At 43.1% G+C, this 15,000-nt stretch overlaps 2 protein-coding genes across 2 annotated transcripts in view; both read left to right on the top strand.

Annotated features, from left to right (window-relative positions):
• LOC106811924 (titin-like) overlaps positions 1-5,730 on the top strand; it is a 17,825-nt gene extending 12,095 nt beyond the window's left edge. Inside the window, exons 13-21 of the mRNA XM_014815663.1 lie at positions 355-525; positions 1,058-1,192; positions 1,386-1,486; positions 1,841-1,936; positions 2,112-2,209; positions 2,762-2,963; positions 3,182-3,409; positions 4,688-5,066; positions 5,261-5,730. Coding sequence (XP_014671149.1) covers positions 355-525; positions 1,058-1,192; positions 1,386-1,486; positions 1,841-1,936; positions 2,112-2,209; positions 2,762-2,963; positions 3,182-3,409; positions 4,688-5,066; positions 5,261-5,730 — 1,880 coding nt within the window. The remainder of the gene's footprint in view (positions 1-354; positions 526-1,057; positions 1,193-1,385; positions 1,487-1,840; positions 1,937-2,111; positions 2,210-2,761; positions 2,964-3,181; positions 3,410-4,687; positions 5,067-5,260) is intronic.
• A 91-nt stretch (positions 5,731-5,821) lies between these two features.
• Positions 5,822-11,291, top strand: LOC106811923 (serine/arginine repetitive matrix protein 1-like). The gene is made up of 4 exons (XM_014815662.1): positions 5,822-6,001; positions 6,126-6,283; positions 7,542-7,611; positions 7,952-11,291. Exons 1-4 carry the CDS (start codon positions 5,822-5,824, stop codon positions 10,187-10,189), a joined length of 2,646 nt encoding a protein of 881 aa, XP_014671148.1. The 3' UTR covers positions 10,190-11,291.
• Positions 11,292-15,000: the final 3,709 nt, after the last annotated feature.

Here is a 15,000-nt window from a genome sequence, read left to right as displayed (position 1 = left end):
GGCATGGTATGGCATGGCATGGGATGTCATGGGATGAGATGGGATGGGATATGGGATGGGATGGGATGGGATGCGGTGCGATGGGATGGGATGGGATGGCATGGCATGGAATGGATGGATGGATGCATGCATGGATTCATGGATAGATAGATAGTTAGATTTTTTGGGGTATTTTCCTTTCAACCAAGCGGTCACCAACTGAGTAACGCCCGGCACTGATTTCCCCGGGCAACGCCGGCTATCCCGCTAGTATATATATATATATATATATATTTATATATATACACTTTAGTATGTGAATGAGTTTAAACAATCTGACTGTCATCTAAAGTATGCATATATTTCAATTAATAGAGAGCGATGAGCAGGAGCAGGCACCGCAATTCAAATTGAAGTTGCGCAACCAGAAAGTTACTGAGGGTGGCCCGGCTGAGTTCATGTGCATTGTGACGGGATATCCTATACCCTCACTTAACTTCTATAGGAATGGCAAGAGAATAGCAAACTGTGATCGCTACACAATTGGTAAGTAAATACATATGTTTCTTTCATATGGTAAATTGTTGCTTTAGTCAGATCCGATTTTTGGTTCAGCAAACTGTAGATGAGCCTTCTCGTCCCCATCGTCTGTATGCCAGTATGGTAGAAAGATCTTTACTGACGTAATGTTGAACACATGTGAGTAATTTCTGATGCAGTGCCTTTTTTACTATGTTTATCACTCACAGTATTAGCTAAGTTCTTTTAAAGGCTTTTTCATATCCATAGATTCTTAACTTATTGACGCTTGTTTATCCACCCTTTATTAAGTAGCAAACATATTTTTATTACCGATTGAAACTTGAGGTTGGTTTTCACTGCATATACATGTATATTATTGTAATAACACTGATGTGGCAGAAATTACACCTATTCACTTTATTCTCCATGCTTGTGTCTTGATTTCAACTACATAAAATATCATTTAAAACTTATCAAAAAATAGAAATTTGAAAAAATATTAAAAAACGAAACTGGATCGGTGGGCAATATATAAGTTCCATTACCTGAAATGCAGAGAGTCTCGGAGGAGGGGAGTGGACACTTGTCATCCACCCAACGACCTTGATTGACAATGCTATGTTTATGGCTGTGACGAAGAACCGACTAGGGAAAGAGGAGTGCTCTGCGAACCTAACCGTGGTCTCCAAAGGCAAGGCAGTCATCTACATGTAAAATCTAGATTTCCAGAGGACACATTACACCATTTGTTGATAGTGTAGCGTAAAGTGACACGTGAACATTTTAACATGTTATGATGAGAAGTCTGATGCCGTGGGCATTTGCCGATTAAGTGCGTGCCAGTTGATGTTGGAACTGATGTCATTTTAAAATTTCATTTATAGGAAAGAAAAGTGCTTCATTGATAGACCTCTCCTCTAGGCTGGCTGATATTGAATTCAGGCAGCTGAATCGATCAGGATCTGAGATGACTGTGTCTAGTAAGGTGAGGTAACACCTGAGTCATAGCTGTATTTCTTTTATATTTTAGTTCTTATTTTAAAAGGGGGTTTCATATAGTTTGCTATGTATATATATATACGATTTTTTTCTTTGCATACCCCACTGTTGTCGGCTAGGGCCATGTAGTAGTTAAAACTACGTTTAAGACACTTGTTCGCTAAAACTGAATTCACACACAAACTCATCGCATAATTAAGCCAGTAATATAATTATCTGAAATGGAGGCGAGTGAATTTTGTGTTGTTTCTTGCATTGCCTAAAAATATTTGTTTGTGGTAATCTCTGTAATACACATTATACTTATTACTGGCATGACGTGATTTTGTTTCATGCATAGGAACAAGGTCTAAAAGTACCACCTAGAAATAAGAAGAAGCTGGTGTCACCATCAGAAATTCCTATACACAATGAGCTGCAGAAATACTATGATGAGGTAGATATAATGGGGAATGTGAGGAGTCAATACTTTGTTGCCTCCTGCTGTTGCGTCTCAATTTATATAACTATTTTTGATAGAAATTTTTACTTGTCTGTTTTGATATCCTCTTTATAAGTTAACGTTACATGACATTTAACACATACCAATGATGAGATGTTTTTTTTTAAAGATGAAGGCAGAGAGGGAGAGGCAGGAACACGAGGCATATGAGCCGGCCAGGCATAAGTCTACATATAACATAAACATAGATAATCTACCACCACCTGAGTAAGTTGCTGGTTAGGCAGGCATATAATTGCTTGCAATCATACAGAAACCTGAAGCGATTGTGTTACCTTCCTGTTGTATCATGCTGGTTGTTTAGAACCAGCTTTTTCATTGCCATGCCAACATGACATCACACTTCGGCTCTCTATTCTTGTAAAGGTCATAGGGAAATGCAAAATGGTAGTGCTTAGCTAGTAGCCTAATGTCACATGTGCAAGTCGTGTTAAAATTTTGTTACCACGTTTGCAAGTGATTACTCTCAAACGAAGAAAGAAAATAATAATGTGAATTTACATGTCTGGCTAGCTTGATTAACAGATTGTGAATTGTTCAGAATTGTGATAGGATGTTCTAAAAACTGCTTGGTATCTACATCCTCCAAATGTGACATTTTGGTGTGCATACCAGAAACTGAATTAGCATGACCAACTGGGCAAGAGTATCCAAGGGGGGTACAGTTTTCCCACCGAGAAAGATATAGGTCAATTGACCATGAGTAATATTTTGCACCTTCTATAGTGTCTGCATTGACGGGGAATTTTGCTTTGACAGCCCTGAGGAGGACGAGAGTGTGACGCGAGAGCGTGTGACGCGAATCATTGAAGAGAGGACCCGCAGAGAGATGCTGAAGCTCACTGCTGGCAAGATGAAACCTGTGCCGCAGCCAGAGAGACCATGGCCAAAGGTGGAGCTGAAAAGAGAGAGGCCGCCTCCAATGACTAGAACGCAGGATGATCGACGCGTTCCATATCAGGTGTGAGATCCAGCACGCTAGATGTTAAATATCATGTCGTCATTATGTATCTCATCTGTTTATTCATCAGTAAAACAAGCCAACTCATCTACTCGACAGTCGGACGTAAGACCTATGACAAATAGCGATGAAGATTTTGACTTCAAGGTAACAGTTTGAGATGAATAGCGGTTAAAATCATGGTTGTATTGATTTGATCTGGAGTTATTTTTTAACAGGAGTTTGAGAAGATATTCTATGGTGGGGAAGAAAACGTACCACACCCCCTGGTTGGGGATCATGTCGGTGAGACTCCTTATGACATCTACATAACTGAAGGAGAAGCTCGCATCGACTGTGGCCTGAAGAGCATCAAACAGGAGCAGTACTTGAGAGACTACTACGTGCAGGGTTTGAAAAAACAGCAGCATAAACCGGCTGAGAAGCCATCAACTAGCGGAGATATGGTGCGTATTTAGTTTTGGGAGTTTCTTTCTTAAACATGGATGTTTTACAACTCAACTCAGTATTTTATACAATGCTCATGTCCTTCTCATAATGAGGTTATTTTTATTATAATGATTTTCGTGTTAGCTGCCACCGTGTTAGTACCGTGATATGTTTTATTGTATCCCCCGAACGAAGTTCGTGGGGATACTATGGATTTGGCCTCGTCGCGCCGCCGCTGCCGCCGCCGCCGCAGAGATTTCCTTGTGAACGCTCTACCGGCTGCAGTTCTCGGATCATCTTCAAATTTCGCATGAAGGTGCATTATCGTAAAGCGAAGACGCCTATTGTTTTTGGTGTGGGCGGAGTCATCGTTGCCATGGTAACAACATTTTTTGTCGAAATATTCTAGAACCTGTAACTTCTGCACTTTTTACCCGATTGTCATGAAATTTATATTTGTATTAAAATTTATATTAAAATTTAAATTTTAAAAATTTAAAAATTTAAAAAATAAAAATTTAAATTTAATATTTGTATTAAAATTTGTATTTAAATTTATAATTAAATTTTCGATTGTCATCAAATATATATATATACATATATATATATAGGACATGTTATATCGGCCCTGTGTGCCAAATTCCATGACAATCGGGTAAAAACAGCACAAGTTACAGGTTCTACAATATTTCCACAAAAATGTTGTTACCATGGCAACGATGACTCCACCCACACCAAAAACGATTGGCGTCTTCGCTTTACCACAACGCACCTTCATGCCAAATTTGAAGATCATCCGAGATCGGGTAAAAACTGCCCACCAGGTCACTGCGACCTTTATTTCACTTTTACCTTGACCTTGATCATATTTCCCTTCCGCTCTCTAACTCGGCCCCTAATTGATCTAGCGCGACCAAACTTGGTATGCTTACACATTTTGAGGAGAAGGTCTGTCGCATACCAAAACCACCACTGCCCTTGACCTTAGTTTGACCTTCACCGTCGACTTACATTTCCTCTTCGGCCTCCTAGGGTAACCAGATTCCATATACTAGCACATCTGAGGCACACCAGTTGTCTAACAAACCTTTGTCTTTGTCACTTATTTAACTTTACCTGCCTTCTACGTCCTTACAGAGATATTCCATTCACGGGGGATACATGTAGTTGGCGACAACTGCTCGTTTCTAGTTTAATTAGTTATTTTTGTTATCGGTGAAAAAATTCTAAACCACTATCATGAATTCCAGTTCTTGTCTACTGTAGCTGCTAATACAATATGTTTTGGCTTTTAGATTGTAAAGAATGTGAATGTACCAGTAAAACCACCTGAAACAGAAAAAGACATCAGCATAATTGTGAAGAAAGAGAAAGTAAATAAGAAGGATGTTGACGTAACTGTAAAGAAACAGCCAGCTGCAGAGACCGACGTAAATGTCACTGTGAAGAAACAACTCACAGTTAAAGAAGACCTCAACATCGTAGTATCGAAACAACCCATAATCAAAAAGGATGTAAACATAACTGTGACGAAAAAGCCAGCTACCGAGAAAGATGTTAGCGTAATGGTGAAGAAACAACCTAGGGTTGAAAAGGATGTCAACGTCACAATAAAGAAACAGGCAGTGACTGAAATGGTGAAGCTTGTAAATGCTCCGAAAATCTATAAACCAGGTATTTATATAAACGATAAATATATATATATTATATATATATATTTGTATAAAAATAAATATATATATACTGTAATCTATCGCATTTTGATAAGATATTCTGGTAGTCAGGTGTAATGGCTGGGATATGCATATGCATTCGCAATCTTTTGTAAATCAATTAGATGTTCGATAAGTTTGCATGCTGTTTTGCAGAACCTCCAGATGATCCGAAGGTTGTTATAGCAGAGCAGAAGAAACCACCAGCTGACACAGAGATTCAGGTTCAGACACCTCGAGTGGCTGCACCCGTCACTAAACCAGCTTCAGATGTCAACCTGGAAGTTACCCTTCAGCCGCACATAGACAAGAGCATGAATGCAAACGCTGAAGTAAAAATACAAAGTCCCAAAGTAAAGCAGCATGCAAGCGAGTTTAATGTTAAAGTGCACAAGGATCTCAATGTTCCGAAACCCAGCTCTGATGTCAAAGTTCAAACACCGAAAGTTCACCATGATGCTGATGTTGTTGACGTCAACCTGGAAGTTATCCTTAAGCCGCACATAGACAAGAGCATGAACGCAAACGCTGAAGTAAAAATACAAAGTCCCAAAGTAAAGCAGCATGCAAGCGAGTTTAATGTTAAAGTGCACAAGGATCTCAAGATTTCCGAAACCCAGCTCTGATGTCAAAGTTCAAACACCGAAAGTTCACCATGATGCTGATGTTGTTGACGTCAACCTGGAAGTTATCCTTAAGCCGCACATAGACAAGAGCATGAACGCAAACGCTGAAGTAAAAATACAAAGTCCCAAAGTAAAGCAGCATACAAGCGAGTTTAATGTTAAAGTGCACAAGGATCTCAATTTTCCGAAACCCAGCTCTGATGTCAATGTGAATGATCCGAAGGTTGTTATAGCAGAGCAGAAGAAACCACCAGCTGACACAGAGATTCAGGTTCAGACACCTCGAGTGGCTGCACCGCGTCACTAAACCAGCTTCAGATGTCAAGCTGGAAGTTACCCTTCAGCCGCACATAGACAAGAGCATGAATGCAAAACGCTGAAGTAAAAATACAAAGTCCCAAAGTAAAGAGCATCATGCAAGCGAGTTTAATGTTAAAGTGCACAAGGATCTGAACAATCCTGTTCCGAAACCCAGCTCTGATGTCAAAGTTCAAACACCGAAAGTTTACCATGATGCTGATGTTGTTGACGTCAAGGTCCGCAAAAATGAAAGGTATGTGCATTATATGTATATCATATATTATATATCATATATATATATTATATTGTTTACTGCTCATTTAGTTATATCCGTCAGTCCAACATGCAGACAGGAAATCCTTGTTTAAGGGGAAATCTATTCGTTTTTACTAGAACAAATTTAATATATGGTAGGTATTTAAACCTAATATGTATAGATGATTTGTGGTGCTGAACTTGACCGCTTGGAAGACTCCGGGAAGTACCCCTGCGTTGTGTGCAGGAAGGGAGTTGGGAGTAATTCCGTCCGCTGTCGCGGCTGTGCACACTGGTTACATAAGAAGTGTAGTGGCATAAAAGGCCGACTCAATGACGACCCGGATTTCTGTTGCAAGCGGTGCATGGGCGATGCCCGCCCATTTGATGGCAGACCACTGTTAGAGGTGCAGATTGGGCAGGACAAACTGGAGGTGGTACCCTCTTTCTGCTACCTTGGTGATACTCTCTCGGCGGGTGGTGGCTGTGAATTAGCCACTATCATTAGAGCAAAGACCGACTGGGGGAAGTTTCGGAAGCTGCTTCCTGTCCTGACATCTTGACATCTGTCCCTCAGGACTTGTGGTCATGTGTATGGCACCTGTGTCCGTAGCGCCATGCTGCACGGGGGCGAGACATGGGCAGTGAAATCTGTTGACTTGCAACGCCTCCGGCGTAATGACAGGGCAATGATCAGATGGATCTGCAATGTCACAATCTAAGATTTGGCCCCTTCAAACGAGCTGCTGGGCAGATTTGGTATCTTGGACCTTGATGTCATATTACGTGAGAGAAGACTCCGCTGGCATGGCCATGTTCAGCGCTCCACCGGTGCCATCAAGACAGTTGGTGAAGTTCAAGTTGTTGGTGTAAGGAGACGTGGGAGGCCGAAGATGTCTTGGAAGGAGGTTGTAAAAAAGGATAGGGAACAGTGGAATCTCTCCGCTGTAGACCCCTTGGATCGTGTCATATGGAGAGCAAGCGTGAGAGCTGCCAAAACTGGACCGAGCCAGATTCCTGGAGTGGGTTTCTACTGTTGTGGATTTAAACCCTTGAGTCCAGTATAAAATAAAGAAACCGAAAACAACAACAACATGTTTAATGTATTGCAAAAAGTATGGAATAAAAGTATTATATACGTAAAAGCTGTAGTGGCAGTACGAGGAAATGTAAATAAATAGATGCTACATGGGTAATATGATTGTATGTTGAACTTGTAGCCCTGTATTTTACTCTAGTTTCTGTTGAACACTTAGAAAAGAGCTGGTACGAATGCCATCTGTGACTGAACTCCGACAAAAATTCATTGAAGATCAGAAGAAAAAAGTGAGCATGAGATTAATCATATTGTTACTGGCTATCAAGTACTACTATGAATGCAATTTAAAATGCTAATAAATACGACAATCTTAGTTTAATCAGAAGTTACTACTTTAATTACTTTCATGTGATGTGCTACAAATGATATTATCTTAAAGTTTCTTGTATTTTGAATTACACTGGTTTTCTACAGTGCTCCTCATTGCACTATTTGTGGATAATGTGACTGTCTAGGTTGCGAAAATGCGCATAATTCACTACAGTGGCCGCACTAGACTCTCTGTCTGCCGTCACTAATGTGAGAAAGCAAGCAAGCGGTGCATATGTTCCATACTTATATTTATAGACGCCGCCACGAGAGCCGGTGAAGCCTGTCCGTAAAAAGTGGAAGCCGCCGCCGCGCGACGTACCTGACATCGCTTCGACTCCCAGATTGTCTGACGAGCAGGTGAAGCTAGTGAGCAGTGAACGACGCACGAAGCCGAACCAGCGGCTGGACATGTCGTTCCCGGACGTCGAGGTCACCATCAGGAGCAGCAATCTGAAGCGCATACAGGACAGCGAGATGACGTTCAGCGAGCCGGTACTCGTGAGCACGCCGATCCGCAACTCCGCTGTAGACGATCGCCTCGTACGAGTCAATCGCTTCCTTAAGGAGGACAAGAGTAAGACGGAGAGCCAGCCCGACCTGTCGAAGAGCGGCGCGCGCTCTCTGTTCGCCGACAGCACTAACTACACGGCAATTACTTCACCCGAGCCGCTCACTACGCTACCGCCGCCCACCGTCACGACGGAGGTCATCACGGACCGACTAAACCACAGTGCAGCACCGCAGCAGCAGCCGCTTGTCAGCGTCTCGATGGCGGAGCCGCGCAGTCCACCGTATGCCGTCACGCCGTACACGCCGCCGGTCACTGTTAACACGGCGATGTCGGACAACGCGCCGGCTGAACCGCCTGTGCAAGGCAAGAAGCGTGTCGTGAAGAAGACTCATAAAACAACGAAGGTGACGCACAAGGAATCTCATCGGGTCGGTAGCACGCCCGAGTTGTTGCGAGAGGTGAATTTGCTTCAGAGCCACGCTGAAGAGCCCGTATCCAACCAGCTGGTCGTCAGAAATACCCACGAAAATCAAGAAAACGACTCGAATGCCGACTCATCAGAATTAAACGATTCGCAAGGTCCGGCAGATGCCAACGCGGCGGACAAACGGAAGCCACGCAAGGTGACCAAGTTTAAGAAGACGACGACCATTACCACGAGGACGATAAAGAAAGTCGTGCCAGCGAACAGAGGTCAGCAAGATGAGGACATGCCGCCGGTGTCACCATCCGTGTATCCAGCGATCGAGATGTCGCCGTCCGTATCAGACTCCCCAGAGCCAGTGCCTGACTACGAGCGAGGTAGGTCGTCCTCCAGTACGCCCCGCACCCCACCGCCAGACTACGACAACAAGAACCTGTCCGTATTCGACACGCAGTCACCGGAGCCGGGTGTCTACTCGTCGCTGGAGCGCATCAGAAGTCCCGTGCACTACAGTAGCGGTAGGGTCCAGCGCAGTCAGTCGGCGAGGGAGGAGACACGATCCGGTTCCTATCGGCCGCGAAGCCGCGAGCCGACTTCAGGCAGGCTTCGGCACGACTCGCCGCCGCAGGACGGATCCCTGCCCCGTCACGGATCGCTGCCCCACCACGGATCGCTGCCCCATCACGGATCCCTGCCACAGGACGGATCGCTGCCTCGTCACGGATCGTTGCTGCACGGCAGCCAGCCGGTGACGACGCCGCGGCACGCGCTGCTGTGCAAGGAGAACTACGAGCTGACGCAAAGCTCGCCCGACCTGAACAACGGCGAGTTTGGTCACGCGCGCAGCGCCGGCGGCGGTGGCACCCGCCACGAGATGATGACCATCAACGAGGGAGGCGAGGCGAGGCACGGTGGCCGGCAGCCGGCCCGCGTCCACCGCGACGACAGCATGACATCGAGCTCTGCTGACGCACCCCACCAGCGGATGGCACCACCGAGACCGTACCGCGATGACAGTGTCACCGCCAGCAGTCCGGACGTGCCTCACTACCGAGGTGTGTCTACACGACCATACCGCGATGACAGTGTCACCGCCAGCAGCCCGGACGTGCCTCACTACCGAGGTGTGTCTACACGACCATACCGCGATGACAGTGTCACCACCAGCAGCCCAGACGTGCCTCACTACCGAGGTGTGTCTACACGACCATACCGCGATGACAGTGTCACCACCAGCAGCCCAGACGTGCCCCACCGCCGCAGACCACCAACGGGGCCATACCGGGATGATAGCACCACAGCAAGCAGCCCGGACATCACACGCTACCGCTCCCGTCCACCTAACTCATCCAGCCAGCCAGACTTGTCCGCGTCGAGGTCCCCTCATCGTGGCGGCGCGTACGGACAACGCTCACTGCAAAGGGTCGACAAGCGCAAGTCTCCGAGCGCCGTTCTCGCAAGAGCCAGCTTTTGGGACAACAGGGTGCAGGATAGCAAAGCTTCTGACAAGGAGGCAAACTTGGACAACTTTCCAGCGATGCATCCCACCTATCAATAAGCAATCTTCCGGTTTCAGGTTTCTCTATCGATCATTTCTGTACTGTTTATAACATGTGGCCAACATGTGTTCAATGCACGCAGTTTTTAGGTGAATATATATGCGGTATATGCCTCCGATACCTGTAACTAAATTTTATGTTATACTGCATTGTGGTTGTGCTGTCTAAATACTGGGTTGTACATTTACAGACAGATAATGTGTGGTCTTTCGCACAAATTCCTTGTCAATGTGGACCAAATTCGTAATAGCTGCTATGGTGCTGTAACGCGATGGATTTTGTTGTCTTGTTAACCTGCTCTTAAGTTATACACATTGGGTTCAAAACTGTTAGGTAGAACAGGTGCAAGTACCTACAAGTACACGGGTGCAAAACTGAGGTGTGTGTAGATGTACTTGCATAACGTGAAGTTTTGCCGAGTGTAAAAATGAAGATTAGTAATCATGAGTAAAAATATCAAAAGATTTTGATTGTTATAATGTGTGCTAAGTCATTCAAGAGGAAACATCTTGATGTGTCAGTAGCCAGAATGAAATCAATTTGAACATTGAAACTGTAATCGCTTAGTGAGGCCAATAAGTTTGGTGAGAACTGATAGGAAACATATATTTGTAACGTGATCCTAATTATTTGTATGGAACTTGTATTGTTTATTCTAGCTACTGTTTATAACACGTTTTGTATATTTTCACGTACATGTTAACATACCGGAGTAAGAATACTCAGTAAGAGATTACACGTTCAGTTTACTAGTGCATGCAAGTGAGACTGCTGTGAAACTTTTAGAAGGTTTTATATAGGATGTTTATTACTTGTTATATAGGGTTTATGTACGATTTGGTAATGGGGTTCTGTTGTGATTGGAAGTGGGTCGATTTTATTTATGTTATTTTTTAACAACTGGGCGTCTTATACAACTATTTTTATGACTTTCATACAACTGTTGAATTACTGCAACGTGCACATGATATATATCACGTTAACTATGAAGTTTATTGGACACTTGTCAGTGTATACTAAATTACGATATGTAACGTGTCATGTGTTTTTATTGGAATTATTAACCTATATATAAAAACAAAAAAATCCGTCTAAACAAGACTCGTCAACTCTAATACGCACTATGTACCGTTCAGTATCGTAGTCGGCTACGTTACCTTGTCAACTCAGTGTGTGTCTGTGTGTGTGTGTGCGTGTGCGTGTGCGTGTGCGTGCGCGTGTGCGCGCGCGCGCGTGTCTGTGTGCGCGCGTGTGTGTGTGCGCGTGGGGGTGCGTGTGTCGTATACAGCACATTGCTTGCAGATGCAGCAAGTTTGACAGGATAATGTAGCGGACCACGATAGCTGTACATAAGAACGGGTCTGTTGTGGAGCTAGGATACAGCATGTGCGATTGGTTGTGCAACTACGCACGTCTGATATTTCTATGATTAATGCGCGTGGGTGGTGTGGGCGTAAATACGCGATGATTCACAGTGGAAACGAGTATTGAATCGACAAGGCAATAATGCGAGATTATTTTCGTATACTAATTCCAATATCCCAAATTCCTAGTGGGGGGGGGGGGGAGTGGCGGATCCAGGATTTCAAGGAGGGAGTGAGAAACAGGTGGGGAGTCTGGGGGGTCCTCCCACGGAAAATTTCGAAAATGTAGATCGCAGGAGATGGTATTTGAGGCACTTTTGAGTACATGTACAGCCTTCATTCTGACTACGACAATTCTCTTTTAGTAGATCAATGTTTATTTATTTTTGCTCCAAAATCTAGGGGGGCAGCTGCCCCCCCCCCTCCCGCAGGCTACGGCCCTGATATCACATCAGCGGGGGAGTTTATTTCTGTTAATTAATTATGACATTCTGGGAATAGGTTCCGTTGATGCATGCGCATAAATAGAACCAGTTACCCGTTTCTATCATTTGGATTCCCTCTCAGACAAAATACGTACGTACGTAATTAGTCTCTATACATTACTGTTTCATAAAATGAAGACTGGGCTTAAACTACGATATAGTCGTCGACGTTGCAGAATCGTTATATCGCAGAAAGTGACATCATGGCATGATGATCGAGCTTAGAATTTGTATTTTCCCATAGCCCATGCAAGTATTAGTTAATGCCGTTTCCAGTTAGTTTTCACTACATAGTGAACATTAACCTTTCGTTAGTAGCTTTCTTTCCTGTAAAACTGGAAATTTAGGTAACATAATATATACTACTTACTAATTAGGTTTAACAGCTTAATACGCCCAATTACCTGTGTGTACTTGTACGTGTCACATACTACTGAATGACGGAGAAATTGCCGTTTCCTTTTCGCCTCGCGTTAAAGCTGAATGAAAACGTTATTTAAGAATGGGTTATATTTGAACTGAAATTCAGGTACTATAACTACGAGCTTTTTTATGTGTCTAAATTCATCAGGGGGCGTGTATCTCTCGTTTTTGTGTTTTTGTGTGTGTGTGTATTACGCGTAATAAGTGTCGCAGTTTGCTGTCTTTCTAGAAGATATATGATGGTATTGGCGGTGTTTTTATTTAAGAAGTATGTTTCTTGAGTATAACACTTTAAGTGTATTTGCTACCTCGGCTAGGATCATACGTGTTTGTATTCGTATGTATGTATATATGTGCGTGTGTGTTGTCGCTCGTTGGCGTACACGTGCATGTGCGTGTGTGTCTGTCATTGCACTGGAAATATGTAGCAAACCTTGCCCTTTGTGCTCGATTTGACTCAATTTAGTTAGCTATGCATTGCCTTCGTGAAAGTGCTTTATTTTCTTGAGTAGCCTTGTAGACACTGAATGATATCCACGCGAGTTTGTATTTAATTACGTCATGTTAAAGAAAGATGATCTGTGGGGTATTAAATTACCCCAACATTGTTATGCATATTTTTTAGGTGGTATTGGTAATAAACTCACTCCTTTAACCAAATTTCTTCCATTATTTTCAAATTCATTGACTGGGAAAAGATTGTAGAAATCAAACAGACAAATTGCCAGTATATTCGTGATTCAGTGAACTCTCAGCCGCACAATATATGTTCTCACGATTTTTTGCAAGTCATATATGCACAGTTTCACAAACATCGATTCACGTAGATTTCCACTGTGTGCGTGTGGAGTGCAATCTATACTGTTGTACGTGTTTGTTGTTATCATGTATATTATAGGGTATACTTATAACCAATTTGTTAAATAATAAATACCGCACATACTTGCACCGAGTGACGCGGCTAGGTGGTCTGGGGCGGCGATCAATTAATAGCCTGGCGTGTTATGTCTCCTGTAGTATACGATACATCCTCACCCAATCCTCACATTCCTATATAATTAATATATAGGGGGCCCTATTAATAGCAGCACGCCACCTCGACTTTACGCTTCCGAAGATTCTATACAGCGTTGAATTTCGGAAAGAGGAGATATTTGGATTCAACTGGTTGAGCTTTTGTTTTGAGGCCTGCTTGCTGTCACGTGACAATAACTATATCGTGCATGGTTCGCACAGTCCTTGAAAAGTCCTTGAATTTGAGGGGAGTCCTTGAAAAGTACTTGAATTTGAGGGGAGTCCTTGAAAAGTACTTGAATTTAGTCAATGTTGATTTTGTGCTTGAAAAGTCCTTGAATTTCATGAAAATGTCCTTGAATTTAGTAAATGTTGATTTTGTGCTTGAAAAGTCCTTGAATTTCATGAAAATGTCCTTGAATTTTTAGAAAGAATCCTTGCCTGTAATAAAAATAAATTTTGTACCATCAATCATGTGCAAACCTCAATAAAAATTGCGTTAAAGGAGCTTAAAATGCTATAGACACGATAGACAGTTAAATGATGATCACAAATTACAGTAAGTCGGTAAAATCAGTCAGTAAATCAAGGTATGTTGTAGAAGTGACAGTGTTTAGAAGGGTTTATTAATGTGATCCATGTAAGTTTTAGAGGTGACCGTGATTAAGAATGGGGTTATTAAATTAATCCAGGTATATTTTGTTCTGCATGTATGAATTCCGATAAAATGTTCTTGAAAAGTCCTTGAACAAATTTTCAGTCCTGTATGAACCATGTCGTGGCACCGCCACTACACCGGTAGAGCCATCTGCACGCGTGTAGCCTACTAATGGTTTAACCTATAGTTAAACACCGAAACTCGAGTCGTTTCTTCAATGAAATAATGGTAATTAAAAACGCCTCTTTTGTTCGTTCGCGCACAATGACTTGCGTACGTACGTGAGACGTTGTAGAGGACGGATTTACGTGTGGAGTTATTACGCGACCGAGAATACATAAACATTGAGACTTTTTGAGATCATTTTGTTATTGAAACGGCATTTAAGTCCCGGTGGGTTAAGCCAGCCGTTTAGCGAGCTATGTTAGCCAGCCAGGGAAGGCAGAGTTTGGGGGTGATTCCATCGCCGCCGTGTTTACACGAATAATCCAACCTGACAATAACCTTTAAAGAACACATGGTTATGACATTTCATTGTAATTTTGAAAGTACAGTAATGCTAAAGGATATAGGCGATACTATAGTATGTCGGGAAACAATTGTGCTGACGAAGTTTCATCTGATAGGGCATATCACGCGTCGCGGGCCCATATGGCAGGGAGTATTGTGGTGCAAACGCGCATACTATCGGAAATTTATCTAAATTCATATCGACGTGTTACTGGTAAAGGTGGATTGGTAAAGGATCTTAGTGAGTGATTAATGTTTTATTTCCACAAGGAGAGAGGGAGTCCGAGAGGAAATGAAAGTGTCAATGACACTGTAGCTCACCACAAAAAAAGGACACAAATGAGTGAGTGAGAAGA

The sequence above is a fragment of the Priapulus caudatus genome, unplaced genomic scaffold (genome assembly GCF_000485595.1).
Source record: "Priapulus caudatus unplaced genomic scaffold, Priapulus_caudatus-5.0.1 Scaffold592, whole genome shotgun sequence".
Classification (NCBI taxonomy): domain Eukaryota; kingdom Metazoa; phylum Priapulida; class Priapulimorpha; order Priapulimorphida; family Priapulidae; genus Priapulus; species Priapulus caudatus.
Note: the sequence above shows the minus strand (reverse complement) of the source record. Positions and strands in the feature narration are given on the sequence as shown.